Source organism: Formica exsecta, unplaced genomic scaffold, assembly GCF_003651465.1.
Source record: "Formica exsecta isolate Colony F162 unplaced genomic scaffold, ASM365146v1 scaffold31, whole genome shotgun sequence".
NCBI lineage: Eukaryota > Metazoa > Arthropoda > Insecta > Hymenoptera > Formicidae > Formica > Formica exsecta.
This window is the reverse complement of record NW_021850355.1, coordinates 621,032-634,067: the sequence shown is the minus strand read 5'-3', so window position 1 is coordinate 634,067 and position 13,036 is coordinate 621,032. Positions and strand designations below refer to the sequence as shown.

Here is a 13,036-nt window from a genome sequence, read left to right as displayed (position 1 = left end):
CGTCGACAAGAGCCTCCCAGAGGGACGCGTACACACAGCGACTTGGTACTCGCTCGATCACCACCAGTGGGGCAGGATAGTCGCTTAGTCGTCGAAACGTCGAGATTCCTCGTGCGTCTTCGTATTCGTTGTACCGCGTCGAGCGTCGAGCGTCGAGCCGTGACGGTGACGGTGACGGTGACGAGATTCGTGCTTGGGTCGCGCTCAGCTGACTCTTATCTTGTATAGGAGAGCGTCGAGAACGCGCCGCGAACGGATAGCAGGACGAGACTAATAAGAGGGTAGTGCGTGTGCGCGTGGCCGACGTCGCGAGAGCAGCCGCGCGACGACATCGGTATTCGGTAGCCGTAGCATCGCCCGCGAGAAATCGTTCGCCACCCGAGGTGCGAAGAGGTTAGGTCGACCCCACCGACTCTCCGACGTTGACTCGACAGTTTTTCTCACGCTCGGAGCGTCGTCGCGACGCGCTAGGGACTTTGGCGCCGCCGCGCACCCGTGCGGCCGTACCATACAGCGAGCTTGGCTTGAACAGCTGATTCACCACACCGACACCGGCGAAATGTCAAAACCCGGGCAATTTGTAAGTCATCGCGACGGCACGGAATTAATTGCGAGCGCGATTCCGTTGAATCGTTTTCCCTCTATTTAATGAAACTTTCCAATCGATTGCATCGTAATGTATCTGCGATAAATTCTCGGATATAACCTACACAATCGGGTCTAATTCCGACTCTCTTGTGATGTTGTCTGGTCTCTACATGCTTTCTTGATTATTCATAATTATTTGATAATTATACGATCGTGAATCTTTGATATCAAATACAAATGTTTCTTTATAACATCTATTTTCGTGACACAATAATTTTTTGAATAGATAGTTAATTGGATATCTTTGTAGAAATTAAAAAATTTACTCTTTGCTTAATATAAATATATTTGATTTTTATCTGAAAAAAAATATATATATGTTTTATGTATTTACAAATAATCAGAATATATATCTCATTGTTATTCTATCTAGATATATAGACATATAGATGTTATTTATATATAAATGAAAAATGAATAATGTACAAAGTTGCAATGTGTTGCTTGTTTTTGTTATGGATAATTCTATTTTGTGATATAATGTGTTTACAAAAATTTATTTTTATTGATAAATATAAATTTGTCTGTTATATATTTGTTTGTTTATTTACTTCCAGATTCTACGCGTCCAGTCATCAGAGGGAACAAAGCGTATAGAAGTGCTAGCTTCTGATACACTTTCTCGACTTTACGAAAAGGTATAGATCATGGAGGATATTCTAATCTTTCTATATATCATGTTTTAGAATAATGAAATTTATTCTGTTAATCTCTTTTGTGTAGGTGTATGAAGCCTTTGATTTAAATAGTTTTGGATTTAACCTCTGTAAGCAACGAAATCAGAAAGAGCCACTTACATCTACTCGAAGTAGAACGGTGTTAGGGACAGGTCTTTCCCATGGAGATATGCTTTACCTTGTGCCATCCAATGGCACCCAATTATGGAGTGCTCCGTCAACCAGCAGTGCCTCCAATAATGCTTCTACAGGTATGAATAATTATTTACATGATTGATAGACCATTGGCATACGTAGAACATTAAAATTACCTGAAATGATAGAATAAAGCAATTATTACGTAATATCAAAAACATAATATAATTTATTCAAGATTATAGTATTAATATTAACAAAATTAAACTATAAAACATAGACATAATAACCAAGAAAAATATTTATATTTATAATTAGGAGAAACTATTCGAAACATTCTTTCAAATGTGTGTGTGTATATATATAGAATAATTTTATATATACACACACATGTTTGTATGTATTGTATATATGTATGAATTTGTGTATAAAATTTTTTTCATTTATCAAAGATCAGACCTTTTTACTAACATTGTTTTGTATATTTAAACATAGAACCAGGGTCAATTGATACCACAAATGGAATTACAAATCGCACATCTGGTCTTTCACGATCTCTGACAAATGTAGTTGAAGATGATGTCGATGAGCAATTATGGAAGCTAGATGGAAAAATCCAGCGTAAACGCGACGAAAAACTGTAAGAAAGTAAAAAACATTAAAAGATAATATCGAAACAGAACGAAAAAACATGTGCTTTTACAGCTGTCGACATGGAGCAAAAGGATGCTGCGTGCATTGCTCGCCTCTGGAACCTTTCGATGAGATTTACCTGAAAGAACAAAATATCAAGCACCTGTCCTTTCATTCACATCTTAGGAAGCTCACTGCCGGAGTTGATAGGTACATAAATATACAATGTGAAATGATTGTACAAACATTATTACAGAATATTCGACTGTATCTTGTATATATTTGTCGCAGGGGCAAGTTTATACAATTAGATGACATAAGCTGCCGTATAAAGACTGGCTGCAAGGATCATCCGCCATGGCCGCGAGGGATATGCAGCAAATGCCAACCGAACTCGATCACTCTGAACCGCCAGACTTATCGACATGTGGATAACGTCATGTTCGAAAATGCTAGTTTAGTAGAACGTTTTCTTAACTACTGGCGTAGCACTGGGCATCAGCGTATCGGTTATCTATACGGAAGATACGAGGTACATTCGGATGTCCCGCTAGGAATTAGAGCAGTCGTTGCGGCTATATATGAGCCACCGCAGGTACGTAGAGCTCGTGCACAATCTTCGATAAATCTATAAACATACACATTTTTTATGAATGAATATAATATACTCGCATTGTGATTGATCAGGAAAGTACAAAAGATACGATAAGACTTCTGCCGGACGAGAGGGAAGCGTTAGTCGAGGAATTAGGCCGGACACTTAATCTGAGGAGAATCGGATGGATTTTCACCGACCTCATAGCCGATGATGTCAAGAAGGGAACGGTAATATATTTTTCTTTCTTTATGTAATGTTCGTATACCGAATCCGCATATGTACGGCGATTAACACTGTCAGTTTTATTCGATCAGGTCAAACACGTTCGCAATATAGAAAGCCATTTCCTATCTGCTCAAGAATGCATTATGGCTGGATATTTTCAAAACCGATATCCAAATCCCTGCCGCTTCTCGCCTAATGGTTATTTTGGCTCAAAATTTGTAACTGTTTGCGTCACAGGTGAGTCAATCATAATTCACGATATAGATATATTTTTCTTCAAAAATATTAAGTTGATTAAAAGTTTGCCTTTTTAATTGAGATAAGAGCCACATAGGAAAAGGCGAACAAATTTTTTCGATCAACTTAATAGTACATAATAATTACGCTTCTTTTTTCTATCTGTTACGAAATATCAATTACAAACGCCATGTACAATTACGGTTGTGAGAAACGTTTTTCCTGTAAATTACAGGTGACGATAAAAATCAAGTACACATGGAGGGCTATCAGGTATCCAATCAATGCATGGCGTTGGTACGAGATGGCTGTTTGGTTCCTACAAAAGACGCACCGGAATTGGGCTACGTAATCGAGTCGACCGATAAGCAATACATTCCGGATGTCTTCTACAAGGTAAGTTCGAATATATCGATTTTATTCTCCCTTCGATTACGTTTTTTTGAATCACTTCGATTTATGTCTTTGTATATGTATATCGAACGAGTGCCTTTGAATTTTTTATGTCTACCGTAATCTAATATTTATTGAAAGTTATGCCATTTTATCGCAAAACTTCATATATACCTATAGGTATAAGGGTAATACGCACAAATCATAATACTCACGTGAAATGAGAACAGTTTATAACTCAAAATCGATCGATTAAAAGTACATTTAAGTTGGGGCGATAAACATTCACTTCGTACATGTATAATGAAATAATAAAATTCGTTTAAACGACGGCTCTCTACGGTGTAATTACCGCGAACCTGAAAAAAATAGCCACGATCTTCGCATTCTCAATGATCATTATATCTCGAAAGGAGGGTAAGAGAGAAAGGGATAGAACGGAAGTAAGAAAAAGGAGATATAAGGAAGAAAACAAAATAGCGAGGTAGAAAGATGAGAGGAAAGAACTTGTCCAACTGTTTACAGCCGTTCAATCGTTTAATCGCACGCGAGGGACAAGACAAATCGGTCGGTCGTTAGAATCGATATTATAAGCTATGCGTTGTTACCTCATCACGTTCATAAAAATATATGTAGTTTATATATTTGTATATATATATACGCGCGCGCATAGAGGTATCCGTGTACGTGTGTATGTTATGTATGTATGTATATATGTATGTATACAGGTGGGCCTGTATCGTTAGTCGCTTCGGTACAATATGTCCTTTTTTTTCTTCTCACGATTGCGTCTCTACGATTACGTACTAAGAGTTACAATTTGTCGGAGTCTTCTTCGCTCGGAAGCGAATTCGTTCATTCATCCATCCGTTCGAACACACACAGCCACCCCCGCTTACGGTCGTCGTGTATATAATAATATTGTACATGTACAGGAGCGAGTTATATTTATTCCTAAAGACGACACACAACGCGACGCGTTTCGCGTTGCGTCAATAATCGCAATGTCGATCGCGAGAGACGCGTTTCTTTTTATTAGCTAATCAACAAGTGTTAAAACTTTCAAGTTCAACATCGAATGAGGCTTTTCTTCGAGAAGGCATATCCGCGACGACGCGAGGGCGTGCAATTTTTGCTATTACGGTAACGCGTGAGTGTGCCTTGCCTTGTACGCGCGTGGAAATACGCGCGCACGTGTCCGCGCGCGAGAGGGGGAGAGAGAGAGAGAGAGAGAGAGAGACAGACAGAGAGAGAGAGAGAGAGAAAAAGACGCGTTCGCTCTCGCACGCGCGCGCGTGTGACAGTGTATATATAACGATACATAATGGGACTTCATTACGAGAATTCAGACGAGTAGTTATAACGCAATTACATTATCGTAGTACGATATATAGGAATGATTTGTTTAATGTACATATATATATATATACATATATATATGTATATATATATATATTCGCACATTTTTTTCCTTCGTTCGTTTTTCGATTAGACGACACGAGGCTTACGATCTACATAGTAGTAGTTAGGCCTTGCATACATTTGCGACGTATTGAGATCTAATCTTAAATACAGATATATATAATTCACGATGGTTCGCTAGTTTAGAAAGAACGAAAAGGGAACAAGTTTGCCACCAGTATTCGTGCAGCAGAATCACAAGACGAATCACAAGACTTCTTCGCAAGACGCGCGCGCGATGAATATCTCTTTTTTTTTTCTGTTCCCTTTTAGCTCTTTTCCTCGCGCCCCTGGAACGGAACGATACGCGACATCGTGTTTGACGAACCGCAAATTGCCCTTCTACGAGATTAACTATACCAATATTTTTACTTCTTCTTTTCGGAATCTAAGATTCTAAACAACAAACCTTGCGTTTTGTATAGAATCATACGAGTCGCGACTTTTAGCATGAAGTCGCGAAGATGCCCACCTACGATTGCTCGCCCACAAAAAAAAACAAAAAACTCGAAAGGGTCAAACATCCGTTCGCGCGCAGGTTTCATCATCACCTCGCTTTCAAAAGTATATACGCATAAACGTGATACGCGGTTCGATTAGTTCCCGATATAGTTTGCTATACTTAAATTCCCCGGTCTACACGTTTGTTTTCCTTTTATTCATCTATCTACGACCTAAAACATTAGCTGCGCACGCGGAGCCGAGCAGAGAACTGTCTACCGCGAATCGCACGGTATTTTCGCCATTATATCACGCCCGACGCGCGATACGCGCTCTAAGAACTATAACGTAGTTTAGCAGAGTTAACGCCGATAATAGCCAAAATAAACGTTGGACCTCTCTCTTCCTAAAAACAAATACGTCGTATCAGCTAGAGAAGTCGTATCGATATCACGGTCGATCTCTGAGGTACGTATGTGTATGTGTATGTATCTCGATCATCGTCATTATTATTGTTAGCAGAATCTCATATCGATTCCCGGTCAATAGCAAAATATGGATTTTTTTATTTCTTTTTTTTTCTCGCACGCGCTCACGATTTAAAAATAGATTCGACATCTTTAGACACTATTGTTAATAGTTAATTAAGTTGCGTGACTCGTACGGAGCGTTCGAGGATTCGTGGATAAACGTATCGCGACGGTGTCCCCGAGTGAATATACGCGGCGGATATAATAATTATAATAATAATCGTCTCCCATCGTTGGGCAATTACGTGTAACGCGTTTCTTTTTGTATTTCTTCTTACGTATAAGTTTCTCTCTCGCCGAACGCGCGAGTCGGGAAAATCGTCGCGACCTTCCTTCGGTTATCTATAGCGGGAAAACGTGTATACGGCGTTATATAATATGTATATGTATATACGGGATATACTGCTCTCTCTCTCTCAGAGAGTTTACCCCACGCTACAACAAACCGCGCGACAGCGACAGCATAAACGTTACAATTTACCGCACTTCGTGATTAGAATATTCTTGGTAGGCTTGCCGGTCTGATCGCCGAACGTAGATATCTTCTCCACCAGGTCCAATCCCTCGATTACGTGGCCGAAAATGCCGGTGAAGCCACGCATCTCCTGCAGTATTATGCGAAACTGTGAGCCGACCATGCCGAGGTTGTCGTGTCGCTTCTGCGTCCGTCTCATTCCCACCGCACCCCTGACCGCCGGGAACTTGGTGTCGTCCGGCATGAAATAACCGTCTTCGTATATGCTTCGTCCGCCGCGACCGTTGTTAAGCTCAAAATCGCCCGTGATCACGGACTCGCCCTCCCAGCACTGGAATATCGTGCAACCCTTGTAACCGACTCCGGCTTCCCCTGTTGACAACACGCTGAAGTTTTTCGCCATCTTCGGCGCTGCGTCCGGTCGCACCTCAATTACGATGCGTCCGTGCGGTGAGCCGTTTACCTCGATGTTGAAGTAGTACAGAGGATACGGATTCGCTGGGCCCCGCGTGAGTGTCGCCGTTATCGCGTTGGACGGCGGTTGGGGGGACGAGTGGACGGTCACTAGACTGCCACCACCGGCGCCACCGGTACCGACCGTATCAGGCATGAATGTCGACTGCTGTTGTGGGTGCAGCATGGCGTTGGGCGGTGCGGGCGGTACAGGTTTGATGGACGGTGAACCGGGTGGAATGAGAAGCTGCTGCGGAGTCTGGTTCGGTCCCGGTGGCGGCGGTGGTGGACCCTGATGAACGTGAACGGATCCCGGCGGCGCCTGTTGTGGTGGCGGCATCATATTCGAATGATGGTATTCCATCGAACCGTTCTGCATATGCTGTTGCTTGCTGACAACGTGACGCGTGTACAATTGCGACATGCAATAATTTGCAAGAAATAGTATCGGGTTCTGCGAGGCTGCCAAGTGATTCGCTAGGCGACCGCCATTGCCCACTCCTTGGGGAACGATCGGATCCCCCGTATGAATGCCTGCCAGTGCTTGCTTCAGCAGGGCAAAGTCGAAAATCACGCCAGAATTACCGATGAGATCGTCCAGCTGGCACTGCAGCATCATTTCCTGATACTTGGATTGCAACCGCTGTTTCTCTAGAACGAGCTGCGAGTGCAGACTATACACGTCGCCCGGAGTTTCGCTCATCTGCAAACCGGCCTTCGTCTTGCCCAGAGTTTCGCGCGCGTCCGTTATCTCGGGAAAGTGGCTCCAACCGTTTTGCAGATCCGTCTCCACGTGCGTCTTCAACGTTACGCATGCCTCCAGTACCTTTATCAGAAACTCGCGTTGCTGCACAGCCAGTCTTTGAATCTCGGTCGACAGTTTGCCCACGGCGACTAACTCCAATTGAACCTGTGAACGAATGCACGCGTTTTCACAACGTTAGTTCTTCGATGTATAGTTTCTCGAGCCTGTTCCTCGAAATTTCAACGGAAAATAGTACTAACTAACAAGTAGGAACAACTTACGTCGGTAATGAGTTGTTCTTTGGCATCGATTTGCGATTTAATCTGATGACCCGGGTGTTCTTGCGGAGTCGCGCACGCTCTACAAAGCGCCGTGCAACATGTCGCACACCATAATGCCAGCGGCATCCCGTGTGTGTGACAGTTCTCGCTCTACGAAAATATTAAACATTATCGACCTACTCAGAGTCCACCACCACGTCTATGTACGAGAAGTTCCATGACCTTTCAAGACCAAACTAGAAATATGAATTTTTCGTTTTTATCATAGAAAAATATTCGGACGCTATTTTGTCCGGACATATCTTTTTCAAGAGAAGAAATGTGCGCAAGACAACCGCGAAATTATCACAAATTCGAGAATAATCGTCGAGAGACGTTCTTACAACATCATTCTACACTACCGGAATCATTTTCTCTCTTTTGGTATAATTTCGCACTTTCCATGGCGTTTCCTCCGTCACGCATACACGCACACATGTTGTATACATTCCGCATGAACGAAGATATATATTCCGTCTCTTTTTCGGCGCCGACAAAAGTTCACCATTTACCGTGCGATATTACAGCAGTTGCGTTGCGTTCTCGAATAATTTTTCATCATCTAAATTTCATACAACGTAATTTTATTCAGCAGAGATATTTTACGGTAAATTTAGATGAATCAATAGTCGTATAATATAACGTTCATGATGCGATTTCTTAATTTTATTTTCTCAAAATTAATTATTTAATATATTTCCAATATATTTTTACAATATATATCGCGTTTTCAAATATAGATAAAAGATGTAAAATTGTAAAAAATTAAATTATAAGAACCATATATACATAAATTATTACATTTGGAAGAAAATGTTGCGCGTTTCATGGCGTTTCATTGCTGGATGAGTAGGAAAATATCGAAATGAGATTTCAACAAGATTCATACAAGAATCTCGCTCATTTGAAATATCGAACAATCAATCGGCGTTACCTTCCTCTCCTTGTCACCGGGTTTGCCGGATGTGTTGTTCGTCGTGATTTTGAGGCGTGACAGATTATTGGCCAGGGCAAGTAGAGGAGAATGAGTCGGTAGAGCGTCCGGACCTTGATCGCCCAAGTCTGTCTTCTTCCAACAGTGGGCGCAAAACAGATCTCGCCCCTTCAGTAGATTGCTCTCGATGCAGCGCAGACAGAAGTAGTGCTTACAGCTGAGATACTTGGGACATTGCTCCGCGTCATTGTACTTCTGCTTGCAGCAACCGCAAAGCGTCAGCTCCTCCAGGTCCGTTAGCACGCTCGGATCCAGCATCTGGAAACGCAACATACATGTACATACGCGTGCGTGCATATCTCGCAACTTCATCGTATGCATACACGCATGCAACACACACGCAAACACAAAGTTCCTCCATATATCGTAACGTAAAGTAAGAAGTGCTGAAATAATGAGTACTAACGGAATAAAATTTCTGCTGTAGTGGAATTATATTCCAACGCTATTCTGATCGTATCGATCGATGTATTAAATTTAGATACATCGCGAGATAAAGTTTATACCACGACTCGAATCGATTTTGTTATATCAAAGTCTATCAGAGTACGACATAAATTTGATGTTATCGTACAAGTCACTATACTAAATTTTGTTCAATTATTATTCATTTCAGTAGGCAATTCATTACTCCATTCGTCTCATTCATTTTACGCGGGAAATTACCTGTTTAAGTAACATCACGCCACGGTAAAAATTACGAACGTAGCGTCAATCTCTCGTGCTCCTGAAATTGCAATTGCCATTTAATTCGCGCTGCTCATGCGAAGCTTAACTTCCAAACATTCACGCAGAATATTTGGCGAAAGATACGCGAAACTGTTTACTCCTTGAATGATTCTCGGAATGTCTGATTTACGTAGAACGTATGTCATTTACGACGGAAAGCTCTAAAAGGTCAAGTCGTCGTCCGCGTATGTACGTATGTAAACAAACTCGGTACACGCGACCGTTCGTCTCTCTCTTTCTCTCATTCGCTCCACCGTTTTTTCTCTCTTTCTCTCTCCCTTTATTTCACATCGCCGCTTTCTTTCTCTTCGCGCACACGGGAGTTCTTTAATACTACTACGATTATTACTATGCGCCATAGACTCGTCTGCCATCCCGCTGCCATGGACTTTCCCGATTTCAAGTACACGCGGCGCGAAACTGCCCTCGCTGTCGGCCCATATTCCTTGACCCATATCGCATTCGTGCGTCATCGAGTCATCGATGAGGTTCCCTGGTTCATAAACGTTTCTCGCGCACAAATCAGATCGTCTCACGTCGCGGTATTGTTTATACGTTCATGTATACGCAATGCTCGACTGACAGGCCCCCGCGTTCGTTTGCCTCTGTCACAGAGGCTTAAATACGCGATTTGGGAAGAGGGTGAATCGATACGGCACGGCGCGGCGCACACGTGACGACGTGGTAAACACACTCGCTCGATCGTTCGATTCACGGTCCGAGGAAATACGGTGACCGATTAAAAGCGGGAAAGCGCGACCGACTTGAACTCGCCCGCGACACCGTTTGTCCTTAATCCTCCTTGTCAACGAAAATGTCTCATCCATTCTTCGAATTTTGTAAATTACAATAATAGATATAACGTGATATGTCTAATACATGTAACGATACTCTCTCTATTCGAAACTGTGAATTAAAATAGCCTTGTATTCTAGAAAATAATTAATATTCGAGAAATCTTATCTCGATATCTAATCTTGATCTTCAGTAAATACTTTTATATATGTATATACATAAACGAGATATTTTAATTCTCGCAATCGCTTATACTTAATTTTTTTCACGAAACAAAGTCTAAAAAGATGTTGCATAATTATTTTGAGAATAGTACATATAGAGTAATATGATAGTATAATAATAATATATCGTGACTCGGATTTATCTGGTTGTGGTTAAAAATAAAGTTAAAAAAAGAGTATTCGTGGTTTTTTCTTTGTATTTGGATATCGAAAGAATTGCGCGGTAAAAATAGTATTGTATATTCAAGAAGCTTATTTTAAAGCTTAATAACACTACCTAATTTAATTAATTTTTAACGCGCACTGGAAATAGTAATACGATTCTTATCGGAAACATTGCATTCTCTAACTATAATATTATTGTTTATTAACTTTCACTTTTTTTTTACCTTCCTAATTAAATATGTTACGCGCGTATTAATTTTTGAACACGGAATCACTCGATGCACATATTTATCGTCGATATCCTTCTAATTAATTGTTTATCGAATTTATAATTATAATCAATCAGTTTTCTACCCCCCTGTTTATTTCAGCTAAATATATATACAAAAGTATACGGAATCATTTATCGGAATAAAAATTTCACTTAATCGAGACAATTGTGTATAGTCTTCTTTAAAAATTTTGGAGCAACACGACTCGCGCTCAAGGGAACGATAAGCGATAGTTGTTTCTTAAGCATATTTTGCAAGCATATTTTTAAAAGTGTAAAGAAGACATTCTTACATTCTCCTCAAGGAGCAATTACGATAAATTCTCCGTATAAAATCTGTATGTTCTCCAAAGCATAAGGATTCCTTATTTACACACGCGTATAAATAAGGAACCCTCATTCTTCGAGCAACAGACTACAAATACTATTCAAAATGAGATGCTCTCCAAGCTGCCACACGCGTATCTTTCTCGCTTCACGCGTTCGCCATATTCCGCGGATCATCCGGTAGTGTGTGCACGCGGACGAGCAAACAAACGATACTTCTCAAGAAAGAGGTTATGTAGGCTCAATGTTCAGCGCGATATCGGCACGATAGATAAGTCATTATGCAACGAGAGGAGCCTCGAGAAGTGTCGTTGGCGAGCTCGCGGACGAGCTCGCGGACGAGCGAGAGAAAGAGAGATGACACTTTACGTTGTTGGCGCGCATGCGCCGGAAATCCCGCCAAAACCGTCGGCGGGTAGATGGGGAGGATGGGTGCTTCGAGGATTCGCCATTCTTCAAGCGCCGATGTTGCCTCTCTCGCGCTCGCGGCAGACGCAAGGGAGGAGAGAGGGAGGGCGGGAGGACGAATCACTCGGACCGAGGCGCCAAAGAGGAGGGGGAGGGGTGGAGGAAGGACGTATATCGAGTGTTCGCGGCACTTCTTCGCGACGTCGTGTGCCGCGTACTGTACGCATACAATATACCACACGCACACACAATAGAGGCGCACCGAGAAGCGCCCGCGTTCACGACGCTTTGGGGACTCGACTCGTTATCGCTCGGGATTTACCTGCTTGCGCCGATAGCTACGCCGATCGTGATTCGCGACGAGCCGACATTCGGGCCGAAAACCGCTCGCGGACTACTGCGTGTCAGATTCCGCGGGAATGTTGTGCGCGCTCCGTCTTGCTCTCCTCCCCCTCCGCCGTCCGAGCGCCGAGCGCGCGCGCGCGCGGGAGCACACTGCGACGTCTCTCTTTTTCACGTATACTCCGACATGCGTTCTCTCTCACTTTCACGCGTCGCTCTCCTTTTTGCACACGCACACATACGGGCGCTCTCCAATCAAGCATCCAACCATCGTACACATGTATTCGAACGTTCCGATTTTATCCTCCTCCCTCTTCTTTTGTCACTCCCTCTCTCTCCTCTCTCTCTCTCCTCTCTTAGTCGGATAGAATTCTGTAAATGCTTCCGTACCGTGTATACGTTTCGCGATCGTCTCCTTGCCGCGCTATGGAGGCTGACCGTTGGCACTCGGCACTTGCGACGCGTGCCGCGACGATGTTCACTGCGCGACGTACGTTTCGACCGTGCGATTCGGCGGCGGCTTTGACTTACATCGGGCCTGACTTACGTCGTGCCGCGCGCGGTTCCTCTCGCACCGAACAACAACCACCACTACCACGAGCACTACCACCACTAACACCGTTGTCGTTGTCGTCACTGTCGTTATCGTTGTCGTCGTGTCGTTGCCGTCGTCGTCCTCGTCGCCGCCGCTACCGTCGTCGTATTCGTCGCGCGATGTCTTTTCGCTGAATCGTACGTACGTTCTCTCTCTCTCTTTCCTCGCGTTTTATTTTTTTTTTCTCTTTACTACAATACGTACCCTCTCTTTCC

General features: G+C 42.8%; 2 protein-coding genes across 9 annotated transcripts in view; one reads left to right on the top strand and one right to left on the bottom strand.

The window, feature by feature from the left end:
- LOC115237834 (nuclear protein localization protein 4 homolog) overlaps positions 1–13,036 on the top strand; it is an 18,019-nt gene continuing 4,983 nt past the window's right edge. For both annotated transcript variants that reach the window (XM_029811161.1, XM_029811162.1), the window contains exons 1-9: positions 1–580; positions 1,206–1,286; positions 1,372–1,576; positions 1,956–2,100; positions 2,166–2,303; positions 2,385–2,688; positions 2,781–2,918; positions 3,006–3,153; positions 3,389–3,549. In XM_029811161.1, the coding sequence (XP_029667021.1) occupies positions 560–580; positions 1,206–1,286; positions 1,372–1,576; positions 1,956–2,100; positions 2,166–2,303; positions 2,385–2,688; positions 2,781–2,918; positions 3,006–3,153; positions 3,389–3,549 (1,341 nt within the window). In that variant the 5' untranslated portion in view covers positions 1–559. The remainder of the gene's footprint in view (positions 581–1,205; positions 1,287–1,371; positions 1,577–1,955; positions 2,101–2,165; positions 2,304–2,384; positions 2,689–2,780; positions 2,919–3,005; positions 3,154–3,388; positions 3,550–13,036) is intronic.
- LOC115237836 overlaps positions 3,763–13,036 on the bottom strand; it is a 12,398-nt gene continuing 3,124 nt past the window's right edge. Inside the window, exons 2-6 of one of the 7 annotated variants that reach the window (XM_029811165.1) lie at positions 13,026–13,030; positions 9,632–9,692; positions 8,906–9,223; positions 7,933–8,082; positions 3,763–7,816 (exon numbers count right to left, since the gene is read on the bottom strand). In XM_029811165.1, coding sequence (XP_029667025.1) covers positions 6,449–7,816; positions 7,933–8,082; positions 8,906–9,223; positions 9,632–9,646 — 1,851 coding nt within the window. In that variant the 5' untranslated portion in view covers positions 9,647–9,692; positions 13,026–13,030 and the 3' untranslated portion in view covers positions 3,763–6,448. Of the gene's footprint in view, positions 7,817–7,932; positions 8,083–8,905; positions 9,224–9,631; positions 9,693–11,442; positions 11,552–12,206; positions 12,588–12,616; positions 12,958–13,025; positions 13,031–13,036 lie in introns of those variants that run through there. The other 6 variants (XM_029811166.1, XM_029811164.1, XM_029811167.1 and 3 more) reach the window with 6 other exon arrangements.